Source organism: Vespa velutina, chromosome 3 (genome assembly GCF_912470025.1).
Source record: "Vespa velutina chromosome 3, iVesVel2.1, whole genome shotgun sequence".
Taxonomy (NCBI): domain Eukaryota; kingdom Metazoa; phylum Arthropoda; class Insecta; order Hymenoptera; family Vespidae; genus Vespa; species Vespa velutina.
This window is the reverse complement of record NC_062190.1, coordinates 7,279,287-7,294,286: the sequence shown is the minus strand read 5'-3', so window position 1 is coordinate 7,294,286 and position 15,000 is coordinate 7,279,287. Positions and strand designations below refer to the sequence as shown.

General features: G+C 30.9%; 1 protein-coding gene across 6 annotated transcripts in view; it reads right to left on the bottom strand.

The window, feature by feature from the left end:
- LOC124947989 (poly(rC)-binding protein 3) overlaps positions 1–15,000 on the bottom strand; it is a 162,429-nt gene that overhangs the window by 53,673 nt on the left and 93,756 nt on the right. For 2 of the 6 annotated variants that reach the window (XM_047490924.1, XM_047490920.1), the window contains exons 1-2: positions 12,695–12,932; positions 562–817 (exon numbers count right to left, since the gene is read on the bottom strand). In XM_047490924.1, the coding sequence (XP_047346880.1) occupies positions 562–642 (81 nt within the window). In that variant the 5' untranslated portion in view covers positions 643–817; positions 12,695–12,932. Of the gene's footprint in view, positions 1–561; positions 818–11,770; positions 11,917–12,694; positions 12,935–15,000 lie in introns of those variants that run through there. The other 4 variants (XM_047490918.1, XM_047490922.1, XM_047490919.1 and 1 more) reach the window with 4 other exon arrangements.

Below are 15,000 nucleotides of genomic sequence, written 5' to 3'. Positions count from 1 at the left end.
GTAATCCTACAATTTTTGTATTGTATTTATCATATAACATGTATTTTCTTTCGTTTGTGAAATAAAAAAATGAATTCGTAAAAATATAAAATTCATTTTTTCCTTTATCTTTTATTTTACCCATTTTAATTATGTATTCTATTAAAAGAAATTTATTCGTTGTCGAGTATATATAGCTTTCAATTCTTCCTCTGATTATTACGATTAATTATCAATTAAAATCGTCAAAGCTCATATAATATTATATCGATTATTAATAAATATATTATTATATATCTATGAAGAATATTTTTAATATAAACGAAACGATTTTTACGCGATCGGTATAATAAAATAAATTTTTCATACTACAACGATTAAACTCGATTGAGCCGATATCTACGAATAATTTTCTACTGGAAAAAAAATAATTCTCAATGACAAATCCTTTTTAATGACAAAAAAAAAAAAGGAACAAAGAAAAATAATAATAAAAAAAAAAAAAATAAATAAATAAATAAAAAAAAAGTGATATTAATAGCGATTAAAAATGGAATAATTTTGTTAATAATAAGGACTAACCTTGCCCTGCATGATAAGGCGAATGGTCAAGGTGACCGAAGGGTCATCATTGAGCGCTGGTTTATTATCCATGCCGTCCATTGCGAGCTCACGACTGCTACTTCTGTGATGAGACGTCTTCTTGTCGAAGTTTGCGGAGGGAAAGGGTGCGGAAGAGGATAAGGAGGACAGGGGAGAGGTTAGGCGTGTGATTTTGGCTGGGGGGGTCTCGGGGGATGTACTTCTCAAACGCTCCCAGGTATTCTCAGTCCTTGCACTGAAATTATTTAAATATTTTATATTATTATTGATTAAAATCGAACAAGAAAAAAAAATATATATATATATAAGAAATTTAATTTCTATATTATAATGAAATTAAAAATTTTAATTAAAAACTTTTAATTAAAAATTTCTATATAATATATGTTATATTTATAATAATACTATATATATATAGACATGTAGAAATACGTCAATAACTACGATTCGTAAGAAATAAACCTTTTGTTTGTTTGTTTGTTTGTTTGTTTGTGTTTATGTATGTATACATATATGTATATATGTATAAATAAAGAGAATATACGATTTATTTCTATTTCTATTTTCTTTTATATATATGTATATCTGAAGTTGAAAAAATAAATAGTTATGTATGTATATACAATATGTATGTATATATATTTATACGAATACAATGTCTTTTATGGTCAGAAAAAAGTACCTTCCTTTGTCGCAAACATAAAATACTTTATATACAGTATATACTTTTTTCTATATTTGACCTATATTTGATTTATGCTGATCATAAAAATGTAATATAGACGATGGCAATTAAGTCGAAATAAATGAACTTTAATGCCATAAAATTAATTAGAATATTCCATTACTTTCATATTTAGGTAGACGACTTGCTGTACATATTTGTATATATAATTAATTTTTATTTTCCTATGTACATACACACACGCGAACATATACACACATACACTTAACATGAATACATATAATTTCTAATTCTTTTTTTTTTTTTTTTTTAACTTCAAACATAAAAAAGTTCGAAATATTTGATTTGAAAAGCACAATCGATATTTCGGGGGAAAAAAAAACTCTTGAAGAAATTAAAATAAATAAATAAAAATAAAAAAAGGAACAAACAAAGAAAAAGACAAGAAGAACGCTCGCATTTGTACGAAAAAAAAAAAAAAAAAAAAAAAAAAAAAGAAAAAAAGAAAAATAAAGAAATAAAAATCAAGCAGTATAAAGAAGGAGGGATTACGATTGAAGAAAGATGGACGACGGATCGAATGTTATAAATTAAGGAAGGGTAGTTCTCTTTTTTTTTTCTTCTCTGAAAGTAATAAAGAGCCCAGTTTGACGAGAAAACGGTGGGTACAAGTTTGACGGGTTTCTTGGGCAGTCCGTTACAGAGTTCAGAAACACGTTTTCTTGATCGTCCTTTAGAGAGTTCAGTTCTCGTTCATTGTGCAAAAGGTGGCAATATGAAGGTAGTTCTCTCTCTCTCTCTCTCTCTCTCTCTCTCTCTCTCTCTCTCACACACACACACACAGCACAAGCACAGCACAGCACAGCACAGCACAGCACACTGTTTCTTGTGTAATAAAATCATAAAAATTTCCGTAGTCCACCGGGCTTTACTAAACGCAGTAGTGGTCCTCAAAGAACTTGATTTGTTCTTCTTATTTCGATTCATGGTAAATTTTATGAAAGAGAGAGAGAGAGAGAGAAAGAGAGAGACGAAAAGAAATAGAGAGAAATAAAACAGAGAAAGATAGAGAGAATTTACGTACACGTATATTAAAATAAACTGTATATATACTACATACATATATACGTGCATATATATATATATATATATATATATATATATATATATACACATGTATTATATATCTGTACACGTATCTAGTACCCGTACAAATCTATATACATAACCATATAGATTATAGATTACTGATTATAGATATAGATATGTTTACAGAGACTAGATTTATATATTTAATAATAATAACGATAATAAAAATAATTTTGACAATATCTAGAGCGTTACATATCTCGGTATGTCTAACGGTTTTTTTTTACTCATGATGTTTCCGCTCTATGCACCTGTAAAAAAAAAAAAAGAAGAGACTCGTCTTTCCGATGAAAAAGTAATAGACACTCATATATACATAAATAGATAGTCTACATATGTAATATAGATGATAATCTATATATGTAATATAGTCATCATTCATTGGCTATAGTTATCTTTCTTTTTTATTAAAAAAAAAAAAAAAAAAAAAAAAAAAAAAAAAAAAAAAAAATTCTTTACTCGTCTATATAGTTACATGTGAACATGTGAATATTCTAAAATGTTTAGGATTAAGAACTCCATCTAAAGTCAGCTGTACAATCAACTCTTTCTCTCTCCCTCTCTCTCTATCTCTCGTACACACACCACATATATACACATACGCAAGAACATAGGTTTACGTTTTGCGTTTACACACACGCATGTGGTTACGTTTTCTATCTCACTCCTCTCTTTTCTTAACAAACATAACAAACATACAAACACACACACACACACATACATATACGGACGCACGTTGCGTTCTGCGTTTGTTTCTCTCTTTCTCTTTCTCTATCTCTATCTCTATATCTCTCTCTCTCTCTCTAATCAGCAACACGTCCGTGTAGAGTGTGTAACCGTTTCGCTCTGGTGCTGTTCGCAATGCAATTGAGCTGGAATTTAGTGCAATCTGCGTTCCGTTAGCCGAGCGCGTTTAACGCGAATCGCTAAACGTGATTGCCGAGAAAAAGAGAAAGAAAGAGAGAGAGAGAGAGAGAGAGAGAGAGAGAGAGAGAGAGAGAGAGAGAGAATGTGTGCGTGTGTATTAAAGAGAGAGATAACCATTTGAAATTTTAGAAGAGGATATGGAAATGTGAAAAGAAAAAGGGCATTCGGTATCTTTCTCAAATATGAAAATTCACATTCGATCAGCATCTATAATTCATTTTAGAGAATTTTTGCTATATGATTATGAACTCGCGAAACATTTTGAATAGATGATGATGATGATGATGATGATGATAATGACGTTCTCTACTGTCTTTTCTCTCTATTTCACTTTATTACTTTTTAAAGAAATGAAAAAAGAAAAAAGAATTAAAAAAGAAAATAAAACAAAATCATTTAAAAAAAAAAAGAAAGAAAGAAAATAAGAAAGACGAAAAAGAAAAAAAAAAACAAAAAAAAAAAAAACAAAAAAAATTGTACGAAAATTAAGTTTAATAAATGTTTAATTAATTTGTGAAAAAATTGCTATACGATTTACGAACTCTTGAAACATTTTTAATCCGTACTGGTGATAATTTTCTCGTTCTCGTTCTCTTTCTATCTTTCTCTCGCTTCCTCTTTGATTCTATAATTTTGTAAAAAAAAAAAAAAAAAAGAGAGAGAGGAAAAAAAAGAGAAAAAAAAAGAGAAAAAAAAACAAGAGAAAGGAAAAAACGAATGACAGTTACTCGTTGATAGGAGACAAAAGAAAATTGCGAGAAGATTGAAACGGACGAAATAAGCACGATTTACAAAATGATCGAGACCCATGTAACTACTTACTTACTATTGTAACTATAAAATGTCCAGTGTAATTTATCAATCTAACACTTGGGTTTCGCGCGTTATGCAAATCGCTTTGTCAGGCGGCGTGTCCACGAACCGAGTAATTAGGAAGTGCGTCACGCGATCGTCTCGTGAGAAATCGAATTTCATGATACGATACTTCCTTACAGAAATAAAGAGAGAGAAAGAAAAAAGAAAGAGAGAGAGAGAAAGAAAAAAAGAAAGAGAGAAAAAGATAGAGAGAGAGAGAGAGAGAGAGAGAGAGAGAGAGAGGGGGATAAATTCGAGATAAGGAAGCTTATATTGTATTTAGGCCGGCTAATAATTAAATCTAACAAATAAAATTAAAATAAAATTTAAAAAAGAAAAAAAGAAAAAAAATAATCTTTTCGTATTATACATGTAAATAAATAATATATTGTTTTATATACAATATAATCTCTCATACTGTATATTTACACACACACACATATATATATATATATATATTATAGTGTTTATATAGACAATAACTTAATAAATACTTTAGTATGAATAATCTAAATCATTACTATTATTACTTTTACGATTATTTCTTTCTTTATAAAGATATTTACAAATCACGTATCGAGATGATTTTACATAAGAAAAAAAAAAAAAAAAAAAAATGGACGTTGTTTATTAAAATAGAAAAATATGGAGTATTTCAACATTAATTATATTAATCAAATACAAATTAAGACGTTTTGCGAATGTTCTTTTTCTTTTTTTCTTTTTTATTTCTCGCAAGACAATATTTTTTATTTTAACGAAGAAACATGACATAACGATAAAATTACGATACTTCTTTATTATCATGTATATATGTATGAATGTATATGTATGTATGTATCTACGTGTAACAAGAGATTTTTCGTTAGTGTTAAATAATTTTTCTTAAATATTTCGTCGAACTCAATCGATGACGATCGTAAGAGCCAACGAAAACAAGAATGAAATTTTGAATGGGGGAAGAAAAAGGCGGGGGATGAAAGATAAAAAAAAAAAAAAAAAAAAAAAAAAAAAAAAAAAAAAAATAGAAAAGAAAAAAAAATAAATAAAAGAAAAAAGACAGAAAGAAAAGAAGAACAAATGGTATGAATCACGATTCTCACTTCATTTGACGTTTATCAAGAATGAGTTGGCAACATGAAAGTAACGTAAAATGTATGTTTATTGATCGTTACGGATATAGAAGAATGATTTGATCGTTTTTTTTCTTTTTAATTCCATATATATCTATCTATTTAAGTATGTACGTATGTATGTGTCAATGCAAAAAATGTATATATTTATGTGCCAATATAAAAACTGTAAAAAGATTAATCAAATTTTTTATATCATTTATTTTGCATTATAAAAAAAATATGGATTAAAAAAAAAAGAAAAAAAAAAAAATATATATATATATATATATATATATATATGTATATACAAAATTTAAAAAATGGCACAAACACAGACATTACACGTAATTCAGATCACTTTTATATTTATATAGGATTACATGTAAAATAAATTTAGTATTATATAATAAAAAAGATGAGAAAACTTAATTGATGCTAATTTATTTTCAATTTGTTTAAACACAAACGATGAACAAATCGTTTATATATATATATATATATATGATGATGATGATGATGATGATGATGATGATGATGATTAATAATCGTATCGTTTATTTAAAAAACCGTAGAAAAATTCGGAAATAATTCGAATGAGTGCGACGAACACTAAAGATTCTAAACTTATATCGAAAAGTGAACTAGAAATAGCTCTACTCGGTTTTACGTTGAATACCTAACTCGGTTTACTACGTTGGACGACATTTCGCAAGTTTTTCCTATGAAACTTCACATTAATCTTTCACGTTTATTGTTCTTAAATCTTTAGTAAATAAACTTGAAAGATCTAATACGAACATTCGATCGAAGGTATTAGATTTATCGAGTAAATAAAATAAGAGAGAGAGAGAGAGAGAGAATTCTCTTTTTCTTTCGTTAATTAAATTTTAAAAAATTTTCTCTTTTTTTTAAACGAACGAAAATAAAAATAAAAATGTCGAAGACCTATCCTAAAATTTCTCATACTACTCGTCCGATCGAAAGTCTTACATATTTTTTCTTTTGTAAAATTGAAAAAAGAAAAAAGAAAAAAAAATATAAATGAAGTTAAAGAAAAAAAAAAAAAAAAAAAAAATAAATAAATAAATAAAAAGAAATAAAATAAAATAAACATCGTCAAAGAATTTTCAATTTCGATTATTTCTTGATTATTTTTGTCTAATTTTTTTTTTTAATGGATTTTAAAATGATTCTCTCTTTTCCTTTCTAAAATTCTAGGAAAAATATCAATGAAGTATTTACAAAATTTCAATAATATCATATTTTTCAATGAATTTATTGCATTTATATATGTATATATTTGTTCCTCATTATTTTACTATAGAATAAAGGAAAAAATTTCAATGTTGCAATTTTAACGTGTCATTATAATTTGAAATGATATATTTTTTAACGTTCTCAAAAAAAAAAAAAAAAAGAAAAAAAGAAAGAAAAAAAAGAAAAAAAAATATAAAATAAAATAAAATAAAAAGAATGAGAAAATAAACAAAAAAAAAAATAAAGAAGAATACATAAACAGAAAGTACAAAAACATTCCATATGATATATATGTATATATATATATATATATATATATATATATATAATAAACGTGAAACGTTTGATAGTGAAGGATCATTGACATTCGTGTCGATTTCGTGAAATGTTCGTTCGTGATTCGAGATCATGGTTGAGGAGAATGGACAGATGTTATTGATAGGCTTGTTTCAAATCAAGTCGAAAATCGAATAACTCGTTACGAGAAACTCGTCATATTCGAGTTTGATTGAATCAAACGAATACACATACACATGCGCTCGTTCATCGCGTATATGTTATGCATGTATGTATTTATTTATAAAAAAAAAAAAAAATTCAAATAATATTAAGTAAAAAGTATTGGATCGTTTATACATGTAATATCGTACAACAATATTCGATAAATTCTATTAGATTAAGTATAATAACAGAGCGGAGATCAAGGCTGATTGACAATGTAATTTTCTTTTTTTCCTTAGATTTTCTCGGAAAATTTTATTTTTCAATTTTTTTTTTTTTTTTTATTTCTCTTTTGAAGAATCTTAAAAGATATAACATTATGAATTATAATAATATTTTCGCAAATAAAATGAGACATGAAAATAATGTGGTACAATTGAATATATATATATATATATATAAGAATGTTTTTTCTTTTAATTCTTTAACAATTTACAAAATTTATAATTTATATATAAAATATTAATTTCTGCAATCTGTCATTATGCTTTATATAAATATTAATTTGTCACCAAATGAAATCATTATACATTTCTATCAGTATGAAAGAAATAAATGATATATATCTTTTTTTCCTCTGAATTTTTTCCCGCATAGATCAAAAACTGATCTCAGTATAATATCGGGGAAAAAAAAAAAAAAAAAATTAGAGGGGGAAATAAATAAGTAAATAAATAAATATGACAACGAGAAGAATAAGTTGGAATCGAATGATTTAGTTTCTATCTTTTTGAATTTCGTATTTTTGATCGAGAAAACTCTTGTGCATCTATCGATGACAAATTGATTTATCTTTTGTCGTCATAAGTATAACGATAAACGTATCATTATCGTAAATATTCCCTCTTGGACAGGCGTAGCCGATTATTATTTGATAAGAATTTTCTTTCCCCCCCCCCTTTATCAAACTGTTACGTCAATTTTTTTTTGTCACGAAATGCGAATATAAATTCAACGTGCAAAACTTTCGTAGTTCTATATGCAACTTTTAGTTGATATATAATTAATTGCAATTTTTCAATTCTACTTTATATACATATATATATATATATATATATATATATATATATATATATATACTTACATATATTTTTGTTGTCATTGAAATTCACTATCTCGTAGATTTTTTTTTTAAATATAATGTTTTACGATAATGAAATTTTTTTTCACAGTATAATATACGTATTCCCTTTGATATTTGACAATAAATTGTCAATTTTATTTTATTTTATTTTATTTCATTTTTTCTATAATTGAAATTTACTAGCCTGTAAATATATATATATATATATAATTCTTTACGATAACGATCATTGATATTACATATCATACAGAAATATATATGCCACATTCGTTCTATAATTCACGTGTCTCCTTAAAAAAAAAAAAAGGATAACACAAGTTATCATCGTTGAAAGAATTATCACGAAGATATAAAACATACTCCAATAAAGTAACATATATATATATATATATATATATATATATATACACATATATATATAATAAAATATAAAGAAAGAATAGACGCGCGGAAGAGCAGACACACACATGAGGAGATTGTTTTTATGTCGCGCAATAATTAATTTTTTACGATCGATCGATCACTTTGAGCTCGTGAGTTCCGTAAAAGATTTTCTTCGTTCGTCAAACGTAAGAATACAAGCTCTCAAACTAAATTAATCCTCTTCCTTGTTAATGATCGTACCTTGTCTCATAGTCGATCAAATTCGATTATCAAACACAAGGAAATACACATTATATCCTCGTAGAAATATATTATTGAATGAACATAGTGACAAACGACGACCGTATCTCTTTTTTTTTCTTTTCTTTTATTATTCTTTTAAATCCCCCAAAACTTTTTGGCCTATATCACTTTTAATAAAATTATCATTTTATCGAGCACTCCTTATGAAAATAAAAGATTGAATTCGATCGAAGTTAGGACAAAGTTCTAAAAATTTTTGAAGGAGAGAAAAAAAGAAAAAGACTTCCAAAATGAAAAATTAATACGAAAGCTTCAATATTCCTGCGTCTATTGAATACACGAAAGAAAAAAGAAATTCTAGAAAAAGTGGTAGGAGAAAAAAAGAAAAAAAAAAAAAAAAAAAAAAAAAAAAAAAAAAAAAAATTTCAAAAATGAAAAATGGAAATTAAAGCCTCAACATTCGTGTGTATTGAATACATACGTATATACAATATGTATGTAGAAAAGAGAGGAGACGAAGATAAAAAAAAAGAAAAAAAGAAAAAGAAAAAAAAAAGTGAGAAAGAGCCAGACGGATATAGGAACGAATAGTTTCGATCGAAGAGAGTCAACGAGTTAGACAGCTCGACGTCTGTTAAACGCGGGCGCTTTAAAAGACAATTTCCAAAAAAAAAAAAAAGAAAAAAAAAAAAAAAAGAAAAAAAAAAAACATCAAAAAGAAAAAATATTTTTAATCTGTAACACTAGTCTTTTTCACCTCTTCTTATTTTCGATCAACGACCATCGATTCTTTTCATAGAAAAATATTTTCGGGCGAGTTCCAAAGAAACGAGAGAAACAAAAAAGGAATTAAAAACAAAAAAACAACGAGAAAAAAAAAAAAAAAAAAAAAAAAAAAAAAAAAGAAAAGAAGAAAGTTCTTTTCGAATTTTTAAAAGGGGCGATAAAGAAAGAGAAGAAGAGAGGAAAAAAAATTCCTCTTCGAATTTTTAAAAGGGTGGTAAAAAAAAAAAGAAAGAAAGAAATAAATAAATAAATAAATAAAAAAAAAATAAAAATAAAAATAAAAAGAAAAAAAGATAGAATAAAAAAACAGAACAAAACAAGAAATAAATAAAAACGAAAAAAGGGAAAATAAAAAAAAGAAAAAGAAAGAAAAAAGAGAAAGAAAGAAAAATAAAGAAGAAAAAGAAGAATCGGCTACTTTTCGCGAGGACTGTAACACGCGGAGCGACGAGTATAATATATAAACGAGAGGAGAGGGATAGATGAGGGGGCTAAGGAGAGGGAAAAAGGGATAGGAGGGAGGGAGAGGCGCTGCGCGCGCGCGATACCGCGTTTCGACGCGCGTAGGAGAAAATATACGTTTGCCGCGCGAGATATGTGTGTTGGTCGTATCACGGTGCCAAGTCGACGACCAGTAGCGAAGCGGTACAGTCGCGTTGAAAAACCGATCGAGAGTATCCGTCGCTCTTCGTATCCTTTCGTCTTTCGTATTCTCTATCCTTGTTTCTCTCTCTCTCTCTCTGTTTTCCTATAGAATATCGCTGTCTTCGTCGCACACATTTCGTTCGTTCGTTCGTTCGCTCGCCGAATCATCGCTCTCACTCGCTCGTTCGGTCCTTTTCCTCTTTCTCTCTCACTCTCTTTCTCTTTCTGTATGTGCGTGTGTAAAGAATAATACGTCTATCTCTTTCTATCCGATACTAACCGGAACGGGTGGAAAGGTACCGATCGTTCGACTCGCCGCCGGCCTGCGCGGGTTTCCTATTTTCTTTACTATTTTTCCTTCTATCTTCTCTCTCTCTCTCTCTCTTTTTCTCTTTCACACACAAATACACGCATACACACACGTAACACATACATAGAACCTACACGACGATATACGCACTTATTTCGCTGCATTCGCAAAACGTTCACACACACATTCAGGGGAAGGGGAGAAAGAGCGAGCGAGCGAGAGAGAAAGAGAGAGAGAGAGAGAGAGGGAGAAATACACACACGCGTACCGACGCGCACACACACACACACACACAAATCATACATACAAACAGAGGACACATATACGAAGAGTGGAACAGAGATTCTCACGCGTGTTCACGATACAACGCTAAGCTACGCGACGCTACGCGACGCGACGCGACGACTACCTATTCTCGTGAAACTAGAATTTCCGTGTACTGTGAAAAAAGAAATGTCAAACTTGTTATTATCGGTATCATTGTTCGTTAATTTATCACTTTCTCTTTCTCTCTCTCTCTCTCTCTCTCTCTCTCTCTCTCTCTGTTCCTCTGTTTATACATAAATACATACATATATTTAGTCGAACATAACCACTCAATTATTATTATTATTATTATTATTAATAATAATAATAATAATAATTAATATTATTTTTATTATTATTATTCTCGATTTTCCGGCTAGTAGGAATGTATCATTGCCGACGCGAACGTGAACGCGAGAGAACACGGACGCGGGCGAACGCGCGCGAAACAGACAGAGATGGAGATTGTAATATGGAAGGAAGGAAGGATCTTCTCTCTTTTTTTCTCAAAATTCGAACGTTACATATTATGAATATTTGTATCTGTTAAACCGGTCAAGAAAGAGTAAGAGAGAGAGAGAGAGAGAGAGAGAGAGAGAGAGAGAGAGAGAGAGAGAGAGAGAGAGAGAGAAAGGAGAAAAAATATTTGTTACTAACACGAGATTATCTCTAACTATCTCTCTCTTTCTCTTAGTAACACACATTCTTGTATTGTGGAATAATGATACACAAAAAAGAAAAAGAGAGAAAAATTGTATATATATTTTTTGAACACTCACGATCAAAGCCTCTCTCTCTCTCTCTCTCTCTCTCTCTCTCTCTCTCTCTCTATCTCACACACACACACGCACACACACACTCTCTCTTTCTCTCTATCTTTTTCTTTTCATATCAACTTTGAACAAATTCACACAAATCTCCACGCGGTTATTAGCACTTACGGTGTTCCGCCGGTAATCCAGTGCCACGTACTTTTTCTCGAAATTTCGTTTGAACAACGATTGACGACGACGACAACGACAACAATGACGACAACGACGACGACGACGACGACGACGATGACGGTGATAACGACAATAACGAGAAGATGGAAGAGGAAGTAGTGATGGTGGTAGTGGTAGTAGTGATGATGATGATGATGACGACGACGACGACGACGATGATGATGATGATGATGGTGGTAATGTTTCGCTGAACGATTACTTTTCGTTCACAACAACGACGATAAAGACAACGAGAACAACGATAACGATAACGATAACGATAACGACGACGACGACGACGACGACGACGACGAAGACAACGACGACACGACGATATAGGAACGGTGACGAGGATAACGCCGGCGCGGCGTGGCGAGCTATGGTGGCGCAGCAGCACCGAACATTTCTCTCTCTTCTTCCTTCTCCTCGTGGAGAGGTACTTTGATATATAAAGTGTGTGAAAGAGAGAGAGAGAGAGAGAGAGAGAGAGAGAGAGAGAACGAGAGTAAGATACAGCGAACGCGTGCTATAGAAAAATTAAGCGAACGAGTGTATGAGAGAAAGAGAGAGAGAGAGAGAGGGGGGAGAGAGAGAGAGAGAGAAAAAGAAATGTTGGAAATAGCAAGGAGACAACGAGACGGCGTCTCTCACTCCTCTCAACGTGAATCGAAACGGAAAAGAGACCCTTTCTCTCTATTTCTCGTTGGGGCGCGGTCGCGTTATTCTCGGGATTCTCTTTCGATATTTAATATTGGTTAAATCGTTCTAATCTTTTCATTGTGATCTATATTACATTTTTTTCATTTTTTCTTTTCCTTCTTTTTTTTTTTTCTTTCTCTTTTTTTTTCTCCCCCTTTGTTCGGTTCTTTTTTTGTTAATTACCTAAATGCACTCCTTAGTCATCGGTAAGAAGAAGCCCGGACCACCTCCACATCGACGCACACTGAACACTCTCGACGCGCCAAAGAAATACGGAGGGGGGTAAAGAGGAAGGCGAGAGAGACACACTACACTCTACGCGACACTGGAGAAAACCGCATCACTTGGACGGTACGCGAACGGCTCTGCTTGCCTCGTCCTCTTCCTACGCGCTCTCGACCAATCCTCGTCTCGTTCTATCGATGAACGGCGCTGCGCGCGCCGACTCTGCGCCCTCGCTCGACGTTGGAACTGCCGCCTATCGGCAGACATTAAGTACTATGACCTACGAGTTATCCCATTCGTTCGTTTCTCGCGCATGCGTTAACTCTACCACTACCGACCAATTTCGCGCACACTTTGAATCGATCGCGAACGCTTCTCTTCTCTTCACTTCACTTCTATTCTTTATATCCATCTACGCTTCTCTCGCGTTCAAAGAAGAGTCTTCGAGTTGCGATCGTCGCGACACGTACCCCAATCGACTCAATATCCTTTTTTTACACGTAGATATTTTTTTCATGATCTCTTTTCTCTTTTTCTTTCTTTTCTTTTCTCTTTATCTTTTTTCTTTCCTTTTTACCTGTCTCTCTCTCTCTCTCTCTCTCTCTCTCTCTCTTTCTGTCTTGTTTTTCTTTCTGTATTTTAAATAATAAATACGAAATAAATAATTATTCTTCTTTTTTCTTCCGCTTTTTCTTTCGTCTATTTTCTTTTGTCTTTCTTTCTTTTTATTTTCTTTTTTTTTTTTTTGTACTTTAAATAATCCTCTACGAAACAATATCTTTTTCTTTCATCATCTTTCAAAAAAAAAAAAAAAAAAGAAAAAAAAAATATAAAAAAATGAAAGGAATTAAGTATATCATCTATCATTTATAATAAATCATGTATAATTAAACATAAATATATAAACGAAAGTAATACGACGTTAAGAAATAAAGTTAAAAAATAAAAAGAAGAAAAGAAAAAAAGAAAAAGAAAAAAGAAAAGATTTCTCGAAATAAAAATACAAGTGCATTGATATTTCTCTCTGACGAGGATTAAATAAATCTCCTTTCTTTCTTTCTTTCCTTTTTTACTTTCTCCTTTTTTCTTTTAATTTAATCATCTTATATTCCCATAGACGTAAACCCGATGGTGAGAATGAAGAAGCAAAAACCGAGGAAAATAAAATAAAAATAAATTGATTAATTAATTAATACATGAGCAAAAGTGAAAGACCACGCAGAAGACCACGGTGATTGGATGACGAGAAACAATCGACTAATTGTTTCGGCGACTTCGTCAAACGGCAGGGCGCAGAACAGGGCGGTAGAATAGGACAGAAAAAGATAGGGTAAAGCAGAGAAGGGTAGAACAGAGGTAGACGGGCTTCCTCTGGCCGCCCTCTCAGCTCAACCCCCGCGACCGATAGAACAGAACGTCGGTAGCAACTGACGTTCATCGGAAACTCGATTAGCGCGTTTCCAAACTTGTTCTCTCACCGGCGATTCAACTTTCTTACTACGAGAAGCCGCGACCGCGCCTTATGAAGGACGCGATCGGTTCCCGTCACGGTGTGGAAGGTAAAAAAAAAAAAGAAAAAACCCATAACTTTTTCCCCCCGTTTACTAAGTAAGTAAGTAAGTAAGTAAATAAATATGTAAGTATACTTACGTAAAAATCCTTTGTCTTATTTAAACGAGGAAAGAAAAAGGAAAAAAGGAAAAGAAGCAAGAAAAAAAAAAAAAAAAAAAAAGAAAAAATGATAATGCGCGCTTGACGAACAGCGTTAGAGAAGAAAAAAAGAGAAAAAAAAAAGAAAAAGAAAAAAAAAAAAAGCAGAAAAGAAGAAAAAAAAATTGATAATTATATCATTTGAATAATACATGTCTCTACGTATTTACGTATTCAAACGCGTGATGTATGTCTATTAAATCGTAAGTGATTATTTTATTTGTGTAAGTACTTACATGCATTCATATACTTATGCGCTTAGTTGCTTAGTTGCTCTTACTACGAGCTGGCATTGATCGGGCGGATTATCGCGGTTTACGGTTTGATCTAACGAATCGTATTAATTGAATGAATGTCAAAGAAAGAGAGAGAGAGAGAGAGAGAGAGAGAGAGAGAGAGAGAGAGAAAGAGAGAAAGAGAATTTCTTTTCTTTTCCTTCTTCCTCCTCTCGTTTCGTTTTTTTAACCGAGTGAAAACTGCATGCCTAACACCCTTTCCCTCTCTCTCTCTCTCTCTCTCTCTCTCTTCTTTGAGAAAAAGAGAACGTAAGTGAG